The sequence below is a fragment of the Carcharhinus amblyrhynchos genome, chromosome 5 (genome assembly GCF_965287045.1).
Source record: "Carcharhinus amblyrhynchos chromosome 5, sCarAmb.v2.hapA, whole genome shotgun sequence".
NCBI classification, from domain to species: Eukaryota; Metazoa; Chordata; class Chondrichthyes; order Carcharhiniformes; family Carcharhinidae; genus Carcharhinus; species Carcharhinus amblyrhynchos.
The window spans coordinates 119,898,764-119,922,552 of NC_137328.1; the positions used below are offsets into that span (position 1 = coordinate 119,898,764).

General features: G+C 45.8%; 1 protein-coding gene across 2 annotated transcripts in view; it reads right to left on the reverse strand.

Moving 5' to 3' along the window:
• The window catches only part of mfap3l (microfibril associated protein 3 like), a 35,436-nt gene extending 13,174 nt beyond the window's left edge, over positions 1-22,262 (reverse strand). Inside the window, exons 1-2 of one of the 2 annotated variants that reach the window (XM_080189756.1) lie at positions 21,872-22,262; positions 18,246-18,651 (exon numbers count right to left, since the gene is read on the reverse strand). In XM_080189756.1, the coding sequence (XP_080045882.1) occupies positions 18,246-18,510 (265 nt within the window). In that variant the 5' untranslated portion in view covers positions 18,511-18,651; positions 21,872-22,262. Of the gene's footprint in view, positions 1-18,245; positions 18,652-21,474; positions 21,689-21,871 lie in introns of those variants that run through there. The other variant, XM_080189757.1, reaches the window with a different exon arrangement.
• Positions 22,263-23,789: the final 1,527 nt, after the last annotated feature.

Here is a 23,789-nt window from a genome sequence, read left to right on the forward strand (position 1 = left end):
TTCTCATCCATGGAATCAGTCAAGTGAACCTTCTGTGAACCGCTACTAACACCTCGCTGTGTTTCAAATCTCTTTTCAGAGACCATATCAAACCTGTAATATCTTCAAAAGAACCCAACGACTATCATGTAACCTCAGTAAAGAAACACGTGACTAAATTTGAAAAGGAATGGTTCATTTTATTAAATTAGCTCTTCAGGTACATTTCCAGAAGATGCCTCTTTCAAGCTTGTAGCGTTACAAGGATGTGAACTGATTAATAGTGTCGGGGGTAGCACAGCGAGTTGCCAGGAAGCGGGGGGGCGGGAGCTGTGGTGGTGGTGGTGGTCATTCCACAACTCCACTCACAACAGGCTCTTGATTGAAGCAGGACCACACTGGAGAACAGCCGAGAGGAAACAAGGCATGTTCACCACCAGAGCAGGAAGAGATGAATTTGCAATTGACGCAGTGCACTCCATCTCACACCCTCCGGGTGTGGCAACCAACGTGTAATCACCATGGCTTACCAGGCACAGCAGGGTGGGGCAAGCAACATGCAAGAAGAACAACCAGTTAATCTGCGTCTTTTTTTTAAGTCGTGTGGTCAGACCAGACTTGATGGGCTGAATGTTCTCCTTCTGCACTACACTATGATTCTATGAGTTATGATTGGCAGATTTCCTTCCCTAAAGGGTATTAGTGAACCAGATTTAAGGAGGCACGGTGGCACAGTGGTGAACACTGCCGCTTTGCAGTGCCAGGGACCGGGGTTCGATTCCCGGCCTCGGGTCGTTTTGTGTGTGTGGAGTTTGCACATTCCCCCCGTGTCCGCGTGGGTTTCCTCCGGGTGCTCCGGTTTCCTCCCACAGTCTGAAAGATGCGCTGGTTAGGTGCATTGGCCGTGCTAAATTCTCCCTCCGTGTACCCAAACAGGCGCCGGAGTGTGGAGACTGAGGGGTTTTCACAGTAGCTTCATTGCAGTGTTAATGTAAACCGACTTGTGACACTAATAATCATACTTAAACTTATCTTTGGAGAGTGGGAGGAAACCGGAGCATCGGGAGAACATGCAAATTCCACACAGTCGCTCAAGGCGAAATCGAACCGGGGCCTGTGGCGCTGTGAGGCAGCGGTGCTAACCACCGTGCCACCGTGTTTCCAAATAGTTTAACAATCGCACTAAGGGGGTACTTCAGCCCATTCCTTAGCTCCACTCTCTATTTGCTCTAGGTCCTGCTGCAATTGGCTGTTGCATTTCCAGCAATCAACAGTGACTAACAATGTTAACTGGCTCTAAAGTACATTGAATTAGGAGCAGGAATAGCCAGTGGGCCCCTTTAGTCTGCTCCTGCGTTCAATAAGGTCATGGCTCATCTCAACTCCATGTGCTGCCAATCTCCAATAACCTTCCATTCCTTTGTTAGTCAAGAATTTATCCGTCTCTTCCTTGAAAATATTTATTGACCCTGTAAGGGCGACACAGCAGAGTAAGGGTCACCTGGCTTGGGGAACTAATGGGAACTCAAGAGTGGAACCCTCTTGGGCAGAAGACAAGTAGGAAGTTAGGTGTAGCCATGAGGCTGCTGTTTTCTTATTAATAAATGCTCTTTTTGTTCACAAACGAAGCTTGTGAAAATGTATTATTACACTCTGCCTCCAGTGCTCTCTGGGGAACAGAGTTCCAAACATTCAAGACCCTCAGAGAAAATAACTCTTCTCCTCTCTGCCTCAACTAGGTGACCCCTTATTTTTAAAACTAGAACTAGGAGGCACAGTTTAAGTTTATCTATTAGCAAGTCACAAGTAGGTTGACTGGCCATGCTAAATTGCCCCAAATTGTCAGAGGGGCTAGCTAGGGAAAATACATAGGCCTGACTGCGATTGTCGTCAGTACAGACCCAATGGGCTGAATGGCCTCCTTCTGCACTGTAGGGATTCAATGATTGGCTTTTTACAACAATCGACAAAGGCTTCATGATCACCATTACTGAGACCCTCTTTCAATTCCAGATTTATTAACTGAATTTAAATTCCACTAGCTGCAATGATGGGATATGAACCTAGAGTATCCTCTGGACTACTAGTCCAGTGCTATCTCCACCCTGTCACCACCTCTCCATATACTATAGATGCTAGGGAAAGGGGAAAGGATGGGATTATAAACAGACAGCTCCAAGGTAGAGAAAACCCTGGCTCTGATGTAATAACTTAGCTGGAATGGTGTTGAATTCTGAACAAGAGGAGGGCAGGACCTGGGAGAGTGTGCAGAGGAGATTTACTGGAATGGTACCAGAGAGGAGGGACTCCAGTTACGTGAAGAGACAGGAGAAGATGGCACTGATTTCCTCAGAGCTCTGAAGGTTCAGGGGAGATGTAACACAGGTGTTCAAATTCATGAGACATTAGAAGATAGATGGGGTGTAACTGTCGGTGCTGATAATTGGTTAACAAACAAACCTTAGAACCAAAGAAAAATTACAGCACAGAAGGAGGCCATTCAGCCCGTCTTGACGACACCCAGGTGTCCTTTCTATTCCCACCTTCCTGCACCCAGCCCATAGCCCTGTAGCTTAAAGCACTTAAGGTGCAGATCCAGGTACTTCTCAAAAATGAACTTAGGATCTCTGCCTCCACCACAAACCCAGGTAGCGAATTCCAGACACCCACCACCCTCTGCATAACAACGTTCTTCCTCATGTCCCCTCTTCATCTCCTGCCACTTATCTTAAATCTACATCCCCTGGTTCTAGAATTCTCCGCCAAGGGAAATAATTTTATCCTGTCCACTATCTCTTCCCCTCATAATTTTGTGTACTTCAATCAAGTCACCCCTCAGCCTTTTTTGCTCCAAAGAAAATAACTGTAACTTATCCACTCTCTCTCCCTAGTTACACTTTTCTAACCCTGGCAACATTCTTGAAAAACCTTCTCTGCACTCTCTCCAGAGCAATTAAAGAACAAAGACCATCACAGCCCAAGAACAGGCCCTTCAGCCCACCAGGTCTGTGCTGACACAGATGCATGCCTAATCTAATATTTTCTTGCCTCTATGTGGTCTATATCCCTCTATTCCCTGCCTATTCATGTATCTATCCAGATGCCTCTCGAACATTGTTATAGAATCTGCTTCCATCACCTCCTCCGGCACCCGTATTTGGCCCAAATCCCTCTATACCCATTGTACCCATGTAATTATCTAAATGCTTTTTAAAAGACAAGGTCCACAGAAAAAAGTCCCAGTCTATCCAGTCTCTCCTTATAACTCAATCCATCAAGTTCTGGTAGCATCCCAGTAAATCTTTTCTGCACTCTTTCTAGTTTAATAATGTCCTTTCTATAGTAGGGTGACCAGAATTGCACACAGTATTCCAAGTGTGGCCTTACCAACGTCTTGTGCAATTTCAATAAGATGTTCCAACTCCTGTATTCAATGTTCTAACCAACGAAACCAAGCATGCCGAATACCTTCTTCACCACTCTGTCCGCCTGTGACTCCACTTTCAAGGAGCTATGAACATGTACCCCTAGATCTCTTTGTTCTGTAACTCTCCCCAGTGCCCTACCATTAACTGAGTAAGTCTTGCCCTTGTTCAATCTACCAAAATGCATCACCGCGCATTTGTCTAAATTAAACTCCATCTGCCGTTCGTTAACTTTACTTCTGCGGTAGACCTTCCAAATCGCATCACTTCACATCTGACCGGGTTAAATTCCACCTGCCATCTCTCAGCCCAGATCTCCAGACACTTTAGATCCTGCAGTACAATGAGGGGGATTTCATTGAAACCTATAAAACTCTGACAGGACAAGTGAGAAGTCTCACAACACCAGGTTAAAGTCCAACAGGTTTATCTGGAATCACGAGCTTTTGGAACGCTGCTCCTTCATCAGGTGAATGGTGACCAGAACTGTACACAGTACTCCAGTTTTGGCCTCACCAGTGCTTTATACAGGGATGAGAAAAGGATAACCTTTTTTTTTAAAGCAGGGAGTTATGATCCAAAATGCACTCTCTCAAAAGGTGGTTGATTCAATGAACATTCAAATGGAAATTGGATCTCCACGAGAAACATTTACAGGGGCTATGGGGAGGGAGCAGGGGAATGAGACCGAACTGCTAAATCGTTCACACATCTGGTACTGATCCCTCAAGCATGTTTTAACACTCAGAAGCAATGCAAGTAATTGCTTTGACGAAACACTGTGAATCACTTATTTCAAGCCAAAATTTGACATGACATGTTTAGGAGCCAACCACAGACGTTAGATCTCCACCTGTTGTTGTGCAATAATTATGGAAATTGGTAAATCGCTAAACAGATACCTGTTGACATTAAAGAGAAACAGGAAAATGTTGGAAACACTCAGCAGGTCAGGCAGCATCTATGGAGAGAGAAACAAGGTTAGCATTTCAGGTTCAATAGTTCATTTGGGCAGCACGGCGGCACAGTGGTCAGCACTGCCGCCTCACGGCGCCAGGGACCCGAGTTCAATTCCCACCTTGGGTCATTGTCTATAGGGAGTCTGCATATTCTCCCTGTGTCTGCATGGGTTACCTCTGAGTACTCTGGTTTCCTCCCACACTCTGAAGATGTACAGGTTAGGTGGATTGGCCATGCTAAATTGTCCCATAGTGCCCACAGATGTGTAGATCAGTGGGGTAAATGTGTGGGGTTACAGGGATAGACATAGTAAGAAGTCTGACAACACCAGGTTTAAGTCCAACTGATTTATTTGATAGTAAACTCACAAGCTTGAGGTTAACCTCTTCATCAGGTGAATGAAGAGTTCTGGCCTCAGACAGAGCATACAAGGCTGAGGCCAGAACTCTTCATTCACCTGACGAAGAGGTTAACCTCGAAAGCTTGTGAGTTTACTATCAAATAAATTGGTTGGACTTAAACCTGGTGTTGTCAGACTTCCTACTGTGTTTACCCCAGTCCAACGCCATCATCTCCACATCAAGGTTACAGGGATAGGACAGGGGTGGGCATGGAAAAACTGCTTTGTCAGAGAGTCAGTGCAGGCTTAATGGGCTGAATGGCCTCATTCTGCACTGTAGGGATTCTACGATTCTAATCCTTCAGCCGATCTGGAAGATTGGGGAGAGGAGTTATGAATGGAATTATTATCTCTGGATGTATTCTTTCATTCCTGCACTTGTCCCATTACCACACTCTTTTGCTTCACACTGTCATCCTGTCTATCATTTAATCCTCCCAATTTACCCTGAATACTATTCCCTTTCTGCAAACTCTGCACTGCTTAGCAGCAGTTGGATCTCTAACGCCTCCCAGTTATGCCAGGAGCTCATCACCCTGAAACAGAATTTTTTTTTTTTTACGCTGCCCACGTTCTCTGTTTTTACACTAGATTGCCAGTGACCACACAGCCTTGGCTCTCAGCTGGCATTGGCTGCCCTTTGAAAACAAGTTCCACTGGCAAAAATGTGAGAACTGGTTGAGAGCTTCAAGTTTTTAGGTGTCCAGATCACCAACAACCTGTCCTGGTTCCCCCCCATGCCAACACTATAGTTAAGAAAGTCCATCAACGCCTCTACTTTCTCAGAAGACCAAGGAAATTTGGCATGTCAGCTACGACTCTCACCAACTTTTACAGGTGCACCATAGAGAGCACTCTTTCTGGTTGTATCACAGCTCGGTATGGCTCCTGCTCTGCCCAAGACCGCAAAAAACTATAAAGGGTAGTGAATGTAGCCCAATCACACAAACCAGCCTCCCACCCATTGGTTCTGTCTACACCTCCCGCTGCCTTGGAATAGCAACCGGCATAATTAAGGACCCCAGGCATTCTCTCTTCCACTTTCTTCTGTCGGGCAAAAAGATACAAAAGCCTGAGGTCGCGTACCAACTATCTCAAGAGCAGCTTTTTCTCCTGATATCAGACTTTTGGATGGACCTACCTTATTTTAAGGTGATCTTTCTCTGCCCCCTAGTTATGACTGTAACACTACATTCTGCACTCTCTCCTTTTCTTCTCTACAAACGGTATGCTTTGTCTGTATAGCATGCAAGAAAAAAGTTTAAAAGTTGAAGTTTATTTATTAGTCACAAGTAAGGCTTACATTAACACTGCAAGGAAGTTACTGTGAAATTCCCCTGGTCGCCACACTTCGGCACCTGATCGGGTCAATGCACCCTAACCAGCACGTCTTTCAGACGGTGGGAGGAAACTGGAGCATCCGGAGGAAACTCACGCAGGCACGGGGAGAACATGCAAACTCCACACAGTGACCTAAGCCAGGAATTGAACCCGGGACTCTGGTGCTGTGAGGCAGCAGGGCTAAGCACTAAACAACACTTTTCACTATATACTCATGCACGTGGCAAAAATAAATGAAATCAAAACACTTACCTTGTGAAGACAAAACATGGTTTAAGGTTTTGGGTTACATTTTAACAACAGCGAAACTGAGAGACACAATATACTCATTCCCCCTCTGGCTCAACAGGGAAGATGAGAGACACTCTCGAGCCACGATCCCGTGGTGAGGAGATGGGTGATAAAGGAGTAGCTTAGTGATATTGGGGGGGGGAAAGGGATAGGGGACACAAAGTAGAAGAAACCACGCTGTTACTTGGCCACAGGCATCCAATTTGCAGATGACACAAAGCCGGGTAGGAGGGAGCAGAGATCGTGCATAGAATCATAGAACCCTACAGTTCAGAAAGAGGCCCTTCGGCCCATCGAGTCTGCACCGAACACAATCCTACCCAGGCCCTACCCCCATATCCCTACATATTTTACCCATTAATCCCTCTAACCTACGCATCTCTGGACACTAAGGGGCAATTTCTTTGCATGGCCAATCAACCTGACCCGCACATCTTTGGACTGTGGGATGAAACTGGAGCACCTAGAGAAAACCCACGCAGACACGAGGAGAATGTGCAAACTCCACACAGACAGTGACCCGAGCCGGGAATCGAACCCAGGACCCTGGAGCTGTGAAGCAGCAGTGCTAACCACTGTGCTACCGTGCCACCCGGTACCTTGATTTGGATAAGTTGAGCAAGTGGACACATGATTGGCAGATGCAGTATAACTTAGTTAAATGGGAGGCTATCCACTTTGGAAGCCAAAAAGGGAAGGCAGATTACTATCTGACTGGTCATAAATCAGCAGAGGGGAAGGTGCAACCAGACCTGGGTGTCCTTGTACACCAGTCGCTGAAGGTAAGCATTCAGGTGCAACAGGCAACAAAACAGGCAAATGGTATGTTGACCAACATAGCAAGAAGATTCAAGTACAGGAGCAGGGATGTCTTGCTTGCAATTACACAGGACCTTGGTGAGATCACACCAGGAAAACTGCATGCAATTTTGGTCTCCTTATCTAAACAAAGATGTAAGTTTGCCTCTTAGAGTCATGAGGACCAGCAGTGTAAATACATGGGGTTATGGGGATAGAGCCTGGGTGGGATTCTGGTCCTTGCAAACTCGATGAGCCGAATGGCCTCATTCTGCACAGCAAGAAAAGTTAGCACTGCAAAACAAAATTAGGATCTATCAAGCCAGGTTTGACCCTAAGATCTGACGTATCCAGTATTATCAGAAGAGATTGTAACTAGACATAACAAACAGTTGCAGTCGGTGCAGACTCAATGGGCCAAATTGCTTGTTTCTGCACAGTAGGGTTTCTATGATGTAGGTTCCAGCAACGTAGGTAGAACTAGGAAAGATGGTCTGGGAAGGGAATATAAGCAACTGGGACTAAATTTAAGAACTGAACCTAAAGTTTAAAGTTTTCATTTATTAGTGTCACAAGTAGGCTTACATTAACACTACAATGAAGTTACTGTGAAAATCCCTTAGTCTCCACACTCCAGCACCTGCTTGGGTACACTGAGGGAGAATTCAGCATGGCAAATCCACCTAACATACACACCTTTGGACTGTGGACGGAAACTGGAGCACCCGAGGAAACCCACGCAGACATGGGGAGAATGTGCAAATTCCACACAGACAGTGACGCAAGCTGGGATTCGAACCCGGGTCCCTGGTACTATGAGGCAGCAGTGCTAACCACTGTGCCACCCATGTAACTTGGGGTTCTGGTCCAGGACCCTAGCAAGGCTTTGATTTGATTTATTGTGACATGTATTAGTATACAGTAAAAAGTATTGTTTCTTGCACACTATACAGGCAAAGCATATTGTTCATAGGGAAGAAAACAAGAGCGCAGATGTAGTGTTACAGTCATAGCTAGGGTGTGGAGAAAGATCATCTCAGTGCAAGGTAGGTTCATAGGACACAGCAAGTGACTAGGATGGCAAATGGAATATTATTGTTTAATAGTGATAATGGCACTGGGCTTGTAAACCAGAAACCCAGGCTAATATATTTTTTATTGAATTCAAATTTCACCATCTGCTGTGGCGGGATTCGAACCCGGGATCTAGAACATTAGCTGAGTTTCTTGATCAATAGTCTAGCGACAATACCACTGGGCCATCACCTCCCCACTATTCCACCTCCTTCCTTTCAACCAATCTAATCCTGGTTGTTGGTAACTACTGACCCTGGAATTGAATTCGATAACCTCACAACTCTCCCCCTGAAGAAATTTATCCCCTGCCCTCCTGTGTTAAATCTGTTATTTATATTTAATCTTTTATTTATATAGGACAGTGAAGAAATTTTAGTGGACAGTGAAGAAAGTTATCTCCAATTGCAACGGGATCTTGATCAATTGGGCCAGCGGGCTGACGAATGGCAGATGGAGTTTAATTTAGACAAATGCGAGCTGATGCATTTTGGAACCAGGGCAGGAATTACTCAGTTAACGGTAGGGCACTGGGGAGAATATAAAACAAAGAGATCTAGGGGTACATGTTCATAGCTCCTTGAAAGTGACATAGAAAGACACAGACATAGAAACCATACAGCACGGAAAGAGGCCATTCAGCCCATGTGGTCTGCACAGACCACAATCCCACCCAAGCCCTACATCCACATTCCTACCTACTTACCCACTAATCCCTCTAACCTACGCATCTCAGGATGCTAACGGCAATTTTTAGCATGGCCAATCAACCTAACCCACACATCTTTGGACTGTGGGAGGAAACCGGAGCACCCGGAGGAAACCCACGCAGACACAAGGAGAATGTGCAAATTCCACACAGACAGTGACCCAAGCTAGGAATCGAACCCAGGTCCCTGAAGCTGTGAAGCAGCAGTACTAACCACTGTGCTACTGTGCCGCCCAGTGGAGTCAGAGGTGGACAGGGTGGTGAAGAAGGCATTCAGCGTGCTTGGTTTCATCGGCCAGAACACAGTCTGAATACAGGAGTTGAGACATCTTGTTGAAGCCATACAGGACATTGGTAAGGCCACACTTGGAATACTGTGTGCAATTCTGGTCACCCTATTATAGAAAGGATATTATTAAACTAGCAAGGGCGCAGAAAAGATTTACTAGGACACTACTGGGACTTGATGGATTGAGTTATAAGGAGAGGTTGGATAGACTGGGACTTTTCTCTCTGGAGCGTAGAAGGCTCAGGGGTGATCTTATAGAGGTCTATAAAATAATGAGGGGCACAGATCAGCTAGCTAGTCAATATCTTTTCCCAAAGGTCAGGGAGTTTAAAACTAAAGGGCATACGTTTAAAGTGCGCGGGGAGAGATACAAAAGCATCCAGAGGGGCATTATTTTCATAGAGGGTGGTGAATGTCTGGAACAAGCTGCCAGAGGTAGTAGTAGAGGCAGGTACAATTTTGTCTTTTAAAAAGCATTTAGACAGTTACATGGCTACAATGGGTACAGAGGGATATGGGCCAAATGCGGGCAATTGGGATAAGCTTAGGGGTTTTTTAAAAAAAGGGCAGCATGGACAAGTTGGGCCAAAGGGCCTGTTTCCATGCTGTAAACCTCTATGACACTATGTACCTTCATTTTAGACCCATCGACCTTTGGGGAACATGTGTGCTTTGTTCCAACTTGTCCCATTCTTGCAGAATTTTAAACAACATTACCTGTTATCTTTCAGTCTCCAGCATTCTAACAATAAAAATGCAAATGTTCAAGTTTTTCTTCATATTTGTAATTCCTCATACCCGCAGCACCACCTTGTTTCTATTTTGTCCTCTCGGTAAGGCTCAAAAGTCTTTATTTATAATATCAGCCACAAAATTGCCCAACATCTAAAGCGTTCAAAACCATTAAGGCTTTTGATAGAATGAATAAGGAGAAATTGTTCATACTGGCAGGAGAGCCAATAACAAGAGAACATAGATTTAAGGTAATTAGTTAAAGAGCCAGAAAGGCAAAGAGTAGAATCTTTTTTTTCCTTCATGCAGCAGGGTGTTGTGATCTGGAATGGATTGCCTGAAAAGGCTACAGAAACTGGTTTAATGGTATCTTTCAAAAATGAATTGGACAAATGCTTTACGGGGAAAAGTATGTAGAGCAAAGGGGAAAGAGCAGGGGACTTCAGCTAATTGGATGGCCCTATCAAAGCGTCTACACCATGAGGAACACCTGACCTTCCACCTAATCCCTCTATTCAGCACTTATCTTCCCTGAATCTCCTGCCTCTCATCGTGAACCTTTGCCCCCTCGTGACTGACCCTTCAACGAAGGGGAATAGCTGCTCTTTGTCCACTCTGTCTACGTCCCTCAATCTTGAACACCTCGATCAGGTGGCCCCTCAGTCTTCTCTGCTCCAGTGAAAACAACCCAAGCCTACCCAACCTCTCTTCATAACTTAAACTCTCTTGCAACTTTATAAGACCCTTGTCAGGCCTCATTTGGAGTACTGCGCACAGTTCTGGTCGCCTCACTATAGGAAGGATGTAGGAGCTATTGAAAGGGTACAGAGGAGATTTACAAGGATGTTGCCTGGACTGGGAGGCATGCCTTATGAAGTTAGGTTGAGGGAGCTGGGACTCTTTTCCCTGGAGAGACGAAGGTTGAGAGGCGACCTGATAGAGGTTTATAAAGTGTTGAGAGGAATGGATAGGGTGGATTCTCAGAGGCTATTTCCCCGGGTTGAAATGGTCGCTACAAGAGGACACAGATTGAAGGTGCGGGGAGGCAAGTACAGAAGTGATGTTAGGGGTAAGTTTTTCACTCAGAGGGTGGTGAGTGAATGGAATCGGCTGCCGTCAGTGGTGGTGGAGGCGAACTCGCTGGGGTCTTTTAAAAGACTTCTGGATGAGTATATGGAATTTAATGGGATTGGGGGTTATAGATAGGTCTATTGATTGGTAGGTGTTGATGTGATCGGCGCAACTCGTGGGCCGAAGGACCTGTTTGTGCTGTAGTGTTCTATGTTAAATGTTCCATCCCAGGCAGCATCCTGGTGAATCTCCTCTGCACCCCCTCCAGTACAATCACATCCTTCCTATTATGTGGTGACCAGAACTGCACACAGTACTTTGTGGCCTCTCCAAAGTTCTATACAATTCCAACACGACTTCCCTGCTTTTACAATCTGTGCCACAACCATTAAAGCCTTAATTAGCCAATGTGAGACTTACCTACCACCGATGTTAAATGAACTGACCTTTGAGTTCCAAAATCGCCACAGACTTCCATGCAAAAAAAAGATATAATACTGAACACTCTTTAGTTCTCTACCTCACCCAATAACATCTTGACACAAAAGGGGCCTCAGAGATGTATTCCCTCACTCATACAATCCTACCGTGCAGAAGGAGACCATTTGGCCCATCGAGCCTGCATCGACAACAGTCCTCACCAGGTCCTATCCCCATAATAGTTACCCTCCTAATCCTCCTGACACTAAGGGTCAATTTAGCATGGTCAATCAACCTAAGCTGTACATCTTTGGATTGTGGGAGGAAATTGGAGCACCAAGAGGAAACCCATGCAGACACGGGGAGAACGTGCAAACTCCACACAGACAGTGATTCGAGGTTGTAATCGAACCCGGGTCCCTGATGCTGTGAGGCAGCAGTGCTGACCATCGTACCACAATGCTGCCCTTGGACTCAGGACTCTAAGATGTATCTGTTAGGAACCCTAGTGCTTAGTATTGCTTCGGACTCACTAACTTATCTAAAATGTTCCTTTTATCCATTACAATCATATTCACCACTCTCCCAATCCCCCCAGGATTTACCTTCTCTCCTGCATGCTTCTATTTAGTCGAGATGATCGGGAACTGTACAAATGAAAGCATTTCATCCTTCAAAAGATATGGAACTGCATTTTATTTGCAATGTTGACAATGCTTCTTTGTCCAGCTTGCTGTCATTTGGAAGTTATTTTCTTTAACTGCACTAACAACTTACATCCTTTGTGATGAATTTCCAAATTCATTATAACTTCAGCTTATCTAAAGCTCTGACATTCAGTTTCCTAACTTGTACCAAATTCCATTCTCCCATTACGTCGGAGCTGCATTTATTTATTAGTGTCACAAGTAGGCTTACGTTAACACTGCAAATGAGGTTTCTGTGAAAATACCCTAGTCGCCACACTCCAGTGCCTGTTCGGGTACCCTGATGGAGAATTTAGCACGGCCAATGCACCTAACCAGCACGTCTCTCGGGCTGTGGGAGGAAACCGGAGCACCCAGAGGAAGCCCACGCAGACACGGGGAGAATGTGCAGAGTCTGCACAAACAGTGACCCAAGCTGGGAATCGAAGCCAGGTCCCTGACGTTGAGAGGCAGCAGTGTTAACCACTGTGCTGCATTGGCTTCCAGTCCTGTAATCCCTCAATGTTAACATTCTCTTCCTCATATTTTAAATCTCTCCATTGCCTTCTACCCATCCCTACCTCGATGATGCTCTCAAGAACCCAACAACCAAAAGATTGTCTGATTCCAAGAACAAATTTGATATAGCTCTTAGGGCTAATGGGACAAGGGATACGGGGCAAATGCAGGATCAGGATATTGAATTCAATGATCAGCCATGATCAAAATCAATGGCAGAGAAGGCTCGAAGGGCCTACTCCTGCTTCTGTTCCTATCTAACACACCCTCTTCTGCTTTCAGCCTCAAATCCTTATATTCTAATCTGCCCATTACTGCTATTCAGTTTGATCTTGGTGGTCAGAGAGTCATAGAGGAAACATGGAAACAGGCCCGTTGACCCAACTTGTCCATATTGCCCGTGTTTGGTCCATATCCCTCTATACCAATCTTACTATGTAACTGTCCAAATGCTTTTTAAAAAGTCAGAATTGTACCCACCTTGATTACTACCTCTGGCAGCTTGTTCCAGACATTCACCACCCTCTGTGTGAAAAAAAATTGCCCCTCTGGACACTCTTGCATCTCTCCCTTCTCACCTTAAACCAATGCCCTCTAATTTTAGACTCCCCTACCTTTGGGAGATGTTGACTATCTACCTGATCTATGCCCCACATTATTTTATAGACCTCTATAAGAACAACCTCTCAACCTCCTACGCTCCAGAGCAAAACGTCCCAGTCTATCCAGCCTCTCTTTATATCTCAATCCATCAAGTCTCAGTAGGATCCTAGTAAATCTTTTCTGCACTCTTTCTAGTTTAATAATATCCCTTCTATGACAGGGTGACCAGAACTGCACACAGTATTCCAAGTGTGGCCTTACCAATGTCTTGTACAACTTTAACAAGATGTCCCAACTCCTGTATTCGATATTCTGACCAATGAAACCAAGCATGCCAAATGCCTTCTTCACCACCGTGTCCATCTCTGACTCCACTTTCAAGGTGCTATGAACCTGTATGCCTCGATCTCTTTGTTCTGTAACTCTCCCCAACGCCCTACCATTACCTAAGTAAATCCTGTCCTAGTTTGATCTACCTAAATGCATCACCTCACATTTATCTAAATTAAACTCCATCTGCCACTCATCAGCCCACTGGCCCAATTGATCAAGATCCCGCTGTAATCCTAGATAGCCTTCTTCACTGTCCACTATGCCACCAATCTTGGTGTCATCTGCAAACTTACTAATCATGCCTCCTAAATTCTCATCCGAATCTTTAATATAAATGACAAATAACAACGGACCCAGGCACCGACCCCTGAGACACGCCACTGGTCACAGGCCTCCAGTTTGGAAAACAACCCTCTGTCTTCCGTTGTCAAGCCAATTTTGTATCCAATTGGCTTCCTCACCCTGAATCCCATGAGATTTAATCTTATGCAACAACTTACCATGCGGCACCCTGTCAAAGGTCTTCCTAAAGTCCATGTAGACAATGCCAACTGCATGTCCTCACCTACCGTCTTGGTTACCCCTTCAAAAAAAACTCAATCAAATTTGTGAGATGTGATTTTTCCACTTATTGTTCCTAATCAGTCCTTACCTCTTTAAGTGTCTGCAGGTCCTGTCTCTCAGACAAAATCTACAGGCATTTAGAGAGACAAGGATGATAAGGGACAGTCATGGACTTGAAGTGCAGACACGAAATCTTTGGTCGGTCACCCATCGGACACCTGTCTCAGACAATTAGCAAAAGGACCCGAGGGAGATGAGGGGAATCTTTCAAAAGCAGTGAGCTCTGGATTGCACAGCCTGAAAGGCTGGTTAAAAACTGCTTCAATAACGATTTTCAAAAAGGAACTAGGTAGATATTTGCCAGGAAAAACATGAGCCAAGATGATGGGACAGAGAAGGGGAGTAGCCCTTTCAAGAAGCCCAAAGAGGCAGTTGGGGCAAACTGGCCTTCTGCAAAGCAGTCATACATTAAACATGTGCACACGCAATTACAAGGACTCAGCAACATATTGCAGATCCCTCAACAATTCAGGCAGTCCTGTTAATTTACAAGTTATTAGTCACTTGCATTTTGTGCTGGCTTTTCGCCGATTCAAAATGACTCAAGGGCCCTTTAAGAATGGCAAACAGGAACAAATTCCAGAAGTCTGGATCCCATTCCTGGGGTTTATAATTTTTTAGGAGTGCTTTTAAGGGCATGGGATAGTTTGGGGACTAAGCCCCAACCCTTACAAACACAACCATGCCAACTCCAGCATAGATTGGCATAGAGTCATAGAGGTTTACAGCATGGAAACAGGCCCTTCGGCCCAACTTGTCCATGCTGCCCTTTTTTTAAACCCCTAACCTAATCCCAATTGCCTGCATATCGTACCCATGTAACTGTCTAAATGCTTTTTAAAAGATAAAATTGTACCCGCCTCCACTACTACCTCTGGCAGCTTGTTCCAGACACTCACCACCCTCTGTGTGAAAAAACTGCCCCTCTGCACACTTTTACATCTCTCCCCTCTCACCTTAAACCTATGCCCTCTAGTTTTAGACTCCCCTACCTTTGGGAAAAGATATTGACTATCTACCTTGTCTATGCCCCTCATTAATCTATAGACCTCTACAAGATCACCCCTCAACCTCATACGCTCCAGAGAAAAAAGTCCCAGTCTATCCAGCCTCAATCCATCAAGTTCTGGTAGCATCCTAGTAAATCTTTTCTGTACTCTTTCTATAATAGGGTGACTAGAATTGCACACAGTATTCGAAGTGTGGCCCTACCAATGTCTTGTACAACCTTAACAAGATGTCCCAACTCCTGTATTCAATAATCTGACCGATGAAACCAAGCATGCCAAATGCCTTCTTCACTACTCTGTCCACCTGTGACTCCACTTTCAAGGAGCTATGAAAATGTACCCTAGATCTCTTTGTTCTGTAACTCTCCCCAATGCCCTACCATTAACTGAGTAAGTCCTGCAACTGCTTCAATCTACCAAAATGCATCACCTCGCATTTGTCTAAATTAAACTCCATCTGCCATTCGTCAGCCCACTGGCCCAACTGATCAAGATCCCGCTGCAATTGGACATAACCTTCCTCACTGTCCACCATGCCACCAATCTTGGTGTCATCTGCAAACTTACTAACCATGCCCCCTATATTCTCACCCAAATCATTAATATAAATGACAAAAAACAGTGGACCCAGCACTGATCCCTGAGGCACACTGCTGGTCACAACCCTCCAGTTTGAAAAACGACTCTCTACAACCACCCTCATGTCCTTGTCCCCAATTGCTTTCAATTGCTTTCAACTTTTCAAAGCATTGCTGTTTACGGCATCTCAGAGGCATCATGAAGCACAGACTACATGAAGGAACCTTCTGAAAGGCAAGTTCAAAAGATTCTCCTCATGCCACTCCCTCATTGTTCCCATGCCAAGGTATGCCCCCCCAACAATCCCTCTCATGTCCCATACCAACCAATGGCACCTACATGCCCATTTATCCACAATGCATGATGCAGAAGCAATTCACCCCAGAGTGACTACAGGTGTGTAAATAAAGCTTTAAAAAGCCATCTATTGATAACTTTACACTTTTAAAAATAAAAGCTAATTTTTACTACAACTGAAGTGTAAATCATCCTGATTCTTTAAATTGTCACTCGCTGAAAATGTAAGCACTTGAAACCTCTTATCTTATGTAAATAAACATTGTGAAATTGACAACATAGATCAGAGAGCCAATCAAACAATGTTTTCCCTGGGGTTCAGGTGTTTCAGTAATCTAATGGATAACTCAACCTTGCCTCATTATGTATTGTTGGTCCAGAAATCCATTAGCCCATTAAAACACCTGAGCCATAGAGCTACACTTACAAGCAGCTTCATAGCTGCTCAGGTGGATCTAGGAAAAGGCACAGAGCTCAACCAGAGATTAATTACTGACAAAAGCTATTGATATTAATGCTTCCATATAGAGCACTATAGAGAACTATAGAGCAAAAAAGGTTCAGAAAAGATTTAATACAGGCGTCCAGCATGACAAGGCAATTAGGTTGGAAGTTTAGAGCCAGTAAGAAACAATGACAGGAGGGTCAGTAACTAGATTTAAAGTAATTGACAAAAGAACAAGGGAGAAAATGTATTTTTTAAAATGCACTGAATAGTTATCTGGTGGAACTCACTGTCTTAACTTAAACAGATTGCAAGCAAGGACAACATGGTGACATGGTGGTTAGCACTGCTGCCTCACAGCGCCAAGGACCCGTGTTCGATTCCTGGTTGGGTCATTGTCTGTGTGGAGTTTGCACATTCTCCCCATATCTGTATAGGTTTCCTCCAGTGCTCCAGTTTCCTTCCACAGTCCGAAAAATATGCTGGATAGGGTATAACAGGCATGCTCAATTTACCTCAATGTATCCAAACAGGCGTCGGAGTATAGCGACTAGGGGATTTTCATTGTAACTTCATTGCAATGTTAATGCAAGCCTACTTGTGACACTAATAAATAAACTTAAAATTTAGGTGCTTTCAAGGTAGTTGAAAAGGAACTAATTACAGGGCCATGGGAAAGGCCAGGGACAGTGGGATGAATTGGTTATAAAAGGGACAATATAGGCACTGCGGGCTAGATACCTTAAAAAGTCTGACAACACCAGGTTTTAGTCCAACCTATTTATTTGATAATATACTCGCGAGTATATTATCAAATAAATAGGTTGGACTAAAACCTGGTGTTGTCAGACTTTTTACTGTGTTTACACCAGTCCAACGCCGGCATACCCACATCATGGCTAGATACCTGGCAGAGGTACGATGGGCTGAATGGCCTCTCTCTATACTGTAATATTTCAATTGTTCTACAGTTTATCTGGTGTGCCATTCAATGATAAATTAGCTCAGGTTACCTTGCAAACACACTTTTAGCCCTCTCTGAATACCTGAGCTTTACTTCTAGTGATTATCATTGTCACCCTCCAAGTCTAACATCATCCTGACTTGGAAATATATCCTTTACTGCCATTGAGTGCTCTGACAGCACTGTAGATGTACTTATTCTATAAGGACTGAAGTGTCTTCTGACCACCTCCACTGCCCCCCACCCCCTGCTCCCAGACCACCAACCCCCACCCTCAGCCCCCAGCAACACCCCCCCCCCGACTTTTTTGACTTTTACTTCACCTACAGTTATTAAGTTTTTTTTAAATTCGTGTCACAAGTACGCTTAGATTAACACTGCAATGAAGTTACTATGAAAGCCCCCTAGTTGCCACACTCCGGCGCCTGTTCGGGTGCACTGAAGGAGAATTTAGTATGGCCAATGCACCCTAACCAGCACGTCTTTCGGACTGAGGAAGGAAAACAGAGCACACGGAGAAAACCCAAGCAGATACGTGGGAGAACGTGCAGACAGTGACCCAAGGCTGGAATCGAACCCGGGGTCCCTGGTGCTGTGAGGCAGCAATGCTAACCAGTGTGCCACCGTGCCACCCAGCAAGGAGGGATGGGGGCTAAGAGAGTTGCGAGAGCGGCGGACGGTTGGGTTCTAACTCACCACTTTCCTGGTGTAGCAGGCGGCCATTGGAGTTGTACCACTGGATCCGCGGCACGGGGCTGCCGCTCACGTTGCAGTTCATCGTCACGCTGACCCCCTCCTTCACGATGATGTGATCCAGCCGGGATGTGACGAAAGGCACCCATCCAGGCATCTGCTCCGTGGCATTTACAGTGCTGCTATTTATATCCTGGGCAAGGGCACGCATTAAACCACTGGCAGCCAGCAGGAGAAAGCTGCAGCGCAAGCTCTTCGACGCAAACATCTTCCTGCAACAACTGTTCACTTTGACCTCCCTGTCATTAAAACACACGTGCGCTGGCCATTTCTCCTCCCCATATTAAGAGTCTGGTAATTGGCTGCAGCTTGCAAGTTGTAAAATGAACCACATTCAAGTTGAAGCAACCTAGAAATTAAAACAAACATATTTTAAAGTGGGGGACAGGAACAGAGAGATGTGCTGTGTGCTAATCTGTAAAAGTGGCAGAACAGAGGGGCAATTTTTTTCCCCACAGAGTGTGGCAAGTGTCCGGAACAAGCTGCCAGAGGTGGTAGTACAGGAGGGTACAATTTTATCTTTTAAAAAGCATTTAGTTAGTTACATGGGTACGATGGGTAGAGAAGAATATGGGCCAAATGCGGGCAATTGGGATTAGCTTACGGGTTTAATGAAAAAGCATGGACAAGTTGGGCCGAAGGGCCTGTTTCCATGCTGTAAACCTCTATGACTCTATGAACAGGTTAACAGAGCAGTTCATAAATCATAGAATCCTTACAGCACAGAAGTGCGGCCGCACTTGGAGTGTTGCGTGCAGTTCTGGTCCCCACATTACAGGAAGGATGTGGAGGCTGTGGAGAGGGTGCAGAGGAGGTTTACGAGGATGTTGCCTGGTATGGAGTGGAGGTCCTATGAGGAGAGACTGAGGGATTTGAGGTTGTTTTCGTTGGAAAGAAGGCGGCTAAGAGGGGACCTTATTGAAACATATAAGATGATTAGAGGTTTAGATAGGGTGGACAGTGATAGCCTTTTTCCTCGGATGGAGAAAGCTAGCACGAGGGGGCATGGCTTTAAATTAAGGGGAGGTAGTTACAGGACGGATGTCAGGGGTAGGTTCTTTACCCAGAGGGTGGTGAGGGATTGGAATGCCCTGCCTGCTGCAGTTGTAAATGCGCCTAGTTTGGAGGCGTTTAAGAGATCCGTGGATAGGTTTATGGATGGAAAGGGATTGGTTTAGGTTAGAGGGTCATTGCTTTTTAACTGGTCGGCGCAACATCGTGGGCCGAAGGGCCTATTCTGCGCTGTAATGTTCTATGTTCTATTCGGCCCATCGAGTCTGCGCCGAGCACAATCCCATCCAGGCCCTTTCCCCATAACCTTACATATTTACTCTATTAATCCCCTGACACTAGGGTCAATTCAGCATGATCAATCAACTTAATCCGCATGTCTTTGGCCTGTGGGAGGAACCAGAGCACCCGGAGGAAACCCCCGCAGACACGGGGAGAATGTGCAGGCTCCCCGCAGACAGTGATCAGAGGCTGGGAATTGAACCTGGGTCCCTGGCGCTGTGAGGCAGCAGTGCTAACCACTGTGCCACCCTGTCACCCACAATAATAAAGCCTGCACAGGTTTTGGTCTTTATAAATAGGTGCGTGGAATACAAAAGGCAGGAAGTTATACTGAGCCTATACAATACAGCAGCATGATCCGAGCTAGAGAACTGTCTCCAACTCCAGGCACCATACCCAAGGAAGGACACGGAGGGTTTGGAGAATTTGCAGATGGGATTTACAGACACGTTCTGGGGATGAGAGATAATAGGTACAAAGACAGGCTGGAGAAACTGGGGGTTGTTCTCCTCAGAGCAGAAGCAACTAAAGAGAGATGAGGCAAAGGTGTTTCAAATGGTGAAGGGCACAACTAGAATAAATAAAGAGAAACTGTTCCCTGTGGGTGAGGTACAGAGATAATCAGTGGGCATAGTTTTAAGATGATTATCGAAACAGCCAGAGGATACATAAGGAAAACTCTTTTTTACGCAACAATAGAATAGTGATTGCAATACAAATGCATGTCGCAATATAGAATCAGAGAATTATAGAATCTCTACAGTGCAGAAGGAGGCCATTCGGCCCATTGAGTCTGTACTGACCACAATCCCACCCAGGCCCTATTCCCATAACCTCTCATCTTTATCCTGCTAATCCCCTGACACTAGGGTCAATTTAGCATTGCCAATCAACCTAACTCACGCGTCCTTGGACTGTGGGAGGAAACTAGAGCAAACCCACGCAGACACGGGGAGAATGTGCAAACTCCACGCAGACAGTGAACCCAAGCCGGGAGTCGAACCCGGATCCCTGGCGCTGTGAGGCAGCAGTGCTAACCACTGTGCCACCGGGCCACCCATAATAACGCCACCCACCTCATAGCAGCTTTTAAAAAGGGAATTGGGTAAACACTCCGGAGAAAAAAAATTGCAGGGATGTGGGGAAAGAACAGGAGAGCGAGATTAACTCAACTGCTCTTCAAAGGAGCTGGTACAGATTCAATGGGCTCAGTGGTCTCCTTCTGTACTATATAATTCCAACAATACATAAAGTTCCTATTTAGTTTTGGAACTGGGGCACATTCAAACCAAATCCGATTGTCTTCCACAAGAACGTGTAGGCTTTCCTCCAAAGGCAGCGAGTGGAAGGTCTTCAGACTTAGTACAAAAAAGGCCACTTTGATTTCATGAAACTCCCCCCTCATAAACAACACACCAAGATAAATATAAAAGACAGAAAACTGATGCTACGCAGCTCTCCAGAAATCAAAAATATTGGATGTGTCAGTGCTACATAATAAACTGATAAATAATATATATCAATAATATGTGCTGGATGTTGGTTACATCAGAGAGGCGTCTATAAAAACATTGGAAATTAACTTTATGCATTAGTGTCACAAGCAAGACTTACATTAACACTGCAGTGAAGTTACTGTGAAAATCCCCTTAGTTGACACAGTCCAGCGTCTGTTCAGGTACTCAGAGGGAGAATTTAGCACAGCCAATGCACCCAACCAGCACACATTTCGGACCGTGGGAGAAAACCCACACAGACACGGCAAGAACGTGCAAAATCCACACCCCGGGGGTGGAGGGGAAGAGAACATGCAAACTCAATACAGACAGTGACCCCGGGCTGGAATTACACCTGGGTCCCTGGTGCCGCGCTCACTCACCACTGAAATCTACAGCCTTCAAAAAGGAGGTCAGACAGCCTGCGGCAGCCGACAAGAAAGAGAGTGTCCACTCATGCCCCCATCCCGCACTGGGCTGGCAGGCTGCGTCCGGCATCCCCAAGTTTCACCAGGCACATAACGACAAGCAGATTAACGCACGCACAGGAACGTGGACGATGTGATTAGGGGTGATGGAATGTGTTAGCAGGTCAAAGCGAAACATCCATGGTGGTGGGTGGGGGTGGGGGGGGGGGGGGAGGTGGATATAAATTGTGACATCCGTGTAGACCACTCAGGTATGCAGCATGAAGAATAAGGTAACACTGCAGGGGTACGGTAGAGGTGTTCAGCTCCCCTGCGTGTGTGTATGATGGGATGCAGGTAGTGCTGTACTCACCAGCTGATCTCCTGTCCTTTTGCAGCAGCAGCAGCAGCAGCATGCAGGCAGGCAGTACTTTGTCCTCCTTCTCCTCACACACCGGGCTTCGGAACGGCAGCAGCCTCCCCTTTCCAGCCTGCAATCCTCCCCATGCAATAAAACATTCTTTTGAGATTATATCTCTGCTTTCCTGCCTCCTGCTCTGGTCTGGCTGTGCTGAAACTTGTTGCAAATGTTGCTTTGTGTTTTGCATTGAGCGGTCTCTGAGTGTGTGTGTGTGTGTGTGTGGTGTTAGCAGTGGAGCTGACACTAGGGCTCAGGGGGTTTAAAGTGCTGGACAGGACACAGATCCGAGCTGGCTGCCGGCTGCCTCCGCTAACACTGACGGCACAACTCAGCCCGGCCGCCCGGGACGCTGCATAACCGCATCACCGGCCGCAGCGGCAGGGGCCCGCCCCGCAACCTGAATGGTCCATACCCGCCCGCCGCACGCAACAAACGCCCGCCCCGCAATCTGAATGATCAACTCCGCGCCCCACCCACTTTCTCCCTGCTCTCCGCCTCCTCCTCCTCGCCCGGGAAGCTGTGTAACGGAGAAGAGCCATCCAAGGTGGACTTGGCTTGTGAAAGTTGGCAACTTCTTCCCCCCCTCCCCCCGGGACTCCCTCAATTCATGATTCAGAATAAAGAATATGTATTTACATGGTGCCTCCCAAAGCACTTTACAGCCAACTTGGGAAGTACTTTTGATTTGATTTATTATTGTCACATGATTTGATTTGATTTATTATTGTCACATGATTTGATTTGATTTATTATTGTCACATAAATTGGGATACAGTGAAAAGTATTGTTTCTTGCGCACTGTACAAAGTTTTCCTTATTTATTCATTCGTGGGACATGGGCGTCACTGGCCAGCATTTATTGCTCACCCCCTAGTTGCCCTGGGAGGGCAGTTAAAAAATATATATTTATTAGTCAAAAGTAAGGCTTTCATGAACGCTGTGAAATTTCTCCTAGTCGCCACACTCCAGCACCAGTTCGGGTCAATGCACCTAACGCATCTTTCGGACTGTGGGAGGAAACCGCACTGCTGTGGCTCTGGAGTTACATGTAGGCCAGATCAGGTAAGCATGGCAGATGTCCCTTCCTAAAGGACCTTAGTGAACCCGGATGCGTTTTTCCGACATTCATGGAATCCCTTCAGTGCAGAAGGAGGCCATTTGGCCCATCGAGTCTGCACCGACCACAACCCCACCCAGGCCCTATCCCCATAACCCCACGTATTTACCCTCCAAGTCCCCCGACACTAAGGGGCAATTTAGCGTGGCCAATCAACTGAACCTATACGTCATTGGACTGTGAGAGGAAACCAGAGTACCCGGAGGAAACACACGCAGACAGGGGACAACGTGCAATCACCACACAGTAACCCGAGGCTGTAATTGAATGCAGGTCCCTGGCACTGTGAGGCAGCAGTGCTAACCACTGTGCCACCCAGTGGCAACCATCAACAATGTTTTCATAGTCATCATAGATTCTTAATTCCAGATATGTTTTATTGAATTCAAATTCTGCCATCTACCACAGTAGGATTCGAACCCAGGTACCCAAAACATTAGCTGAGTTTCTGGATTAATAGTCTAGCGATAATACCACCAGGTCATTGCCTCCCCCAGCATACTGTTCATAGAGAAGGAAAGGAGAGGATGCAGAATGTAGTGTAACAGTTATAGCTAGGGTGGAGAGAAAGATCACCTTAATATAAGGTAGGTCCATTCAAAAGTCTGATGACAGCAAGGAAAAAGCTGTTCTTGAGTCGTGACTTCAGCCTTTTGTATATTTTTCCCAACGGAAGAAGGTGGATGAGACTATGTCTGGGATGTGTGGGGTCCTTGATTATGCTGGCTGATTTTCTGAGGCAGCAGGAAGTGT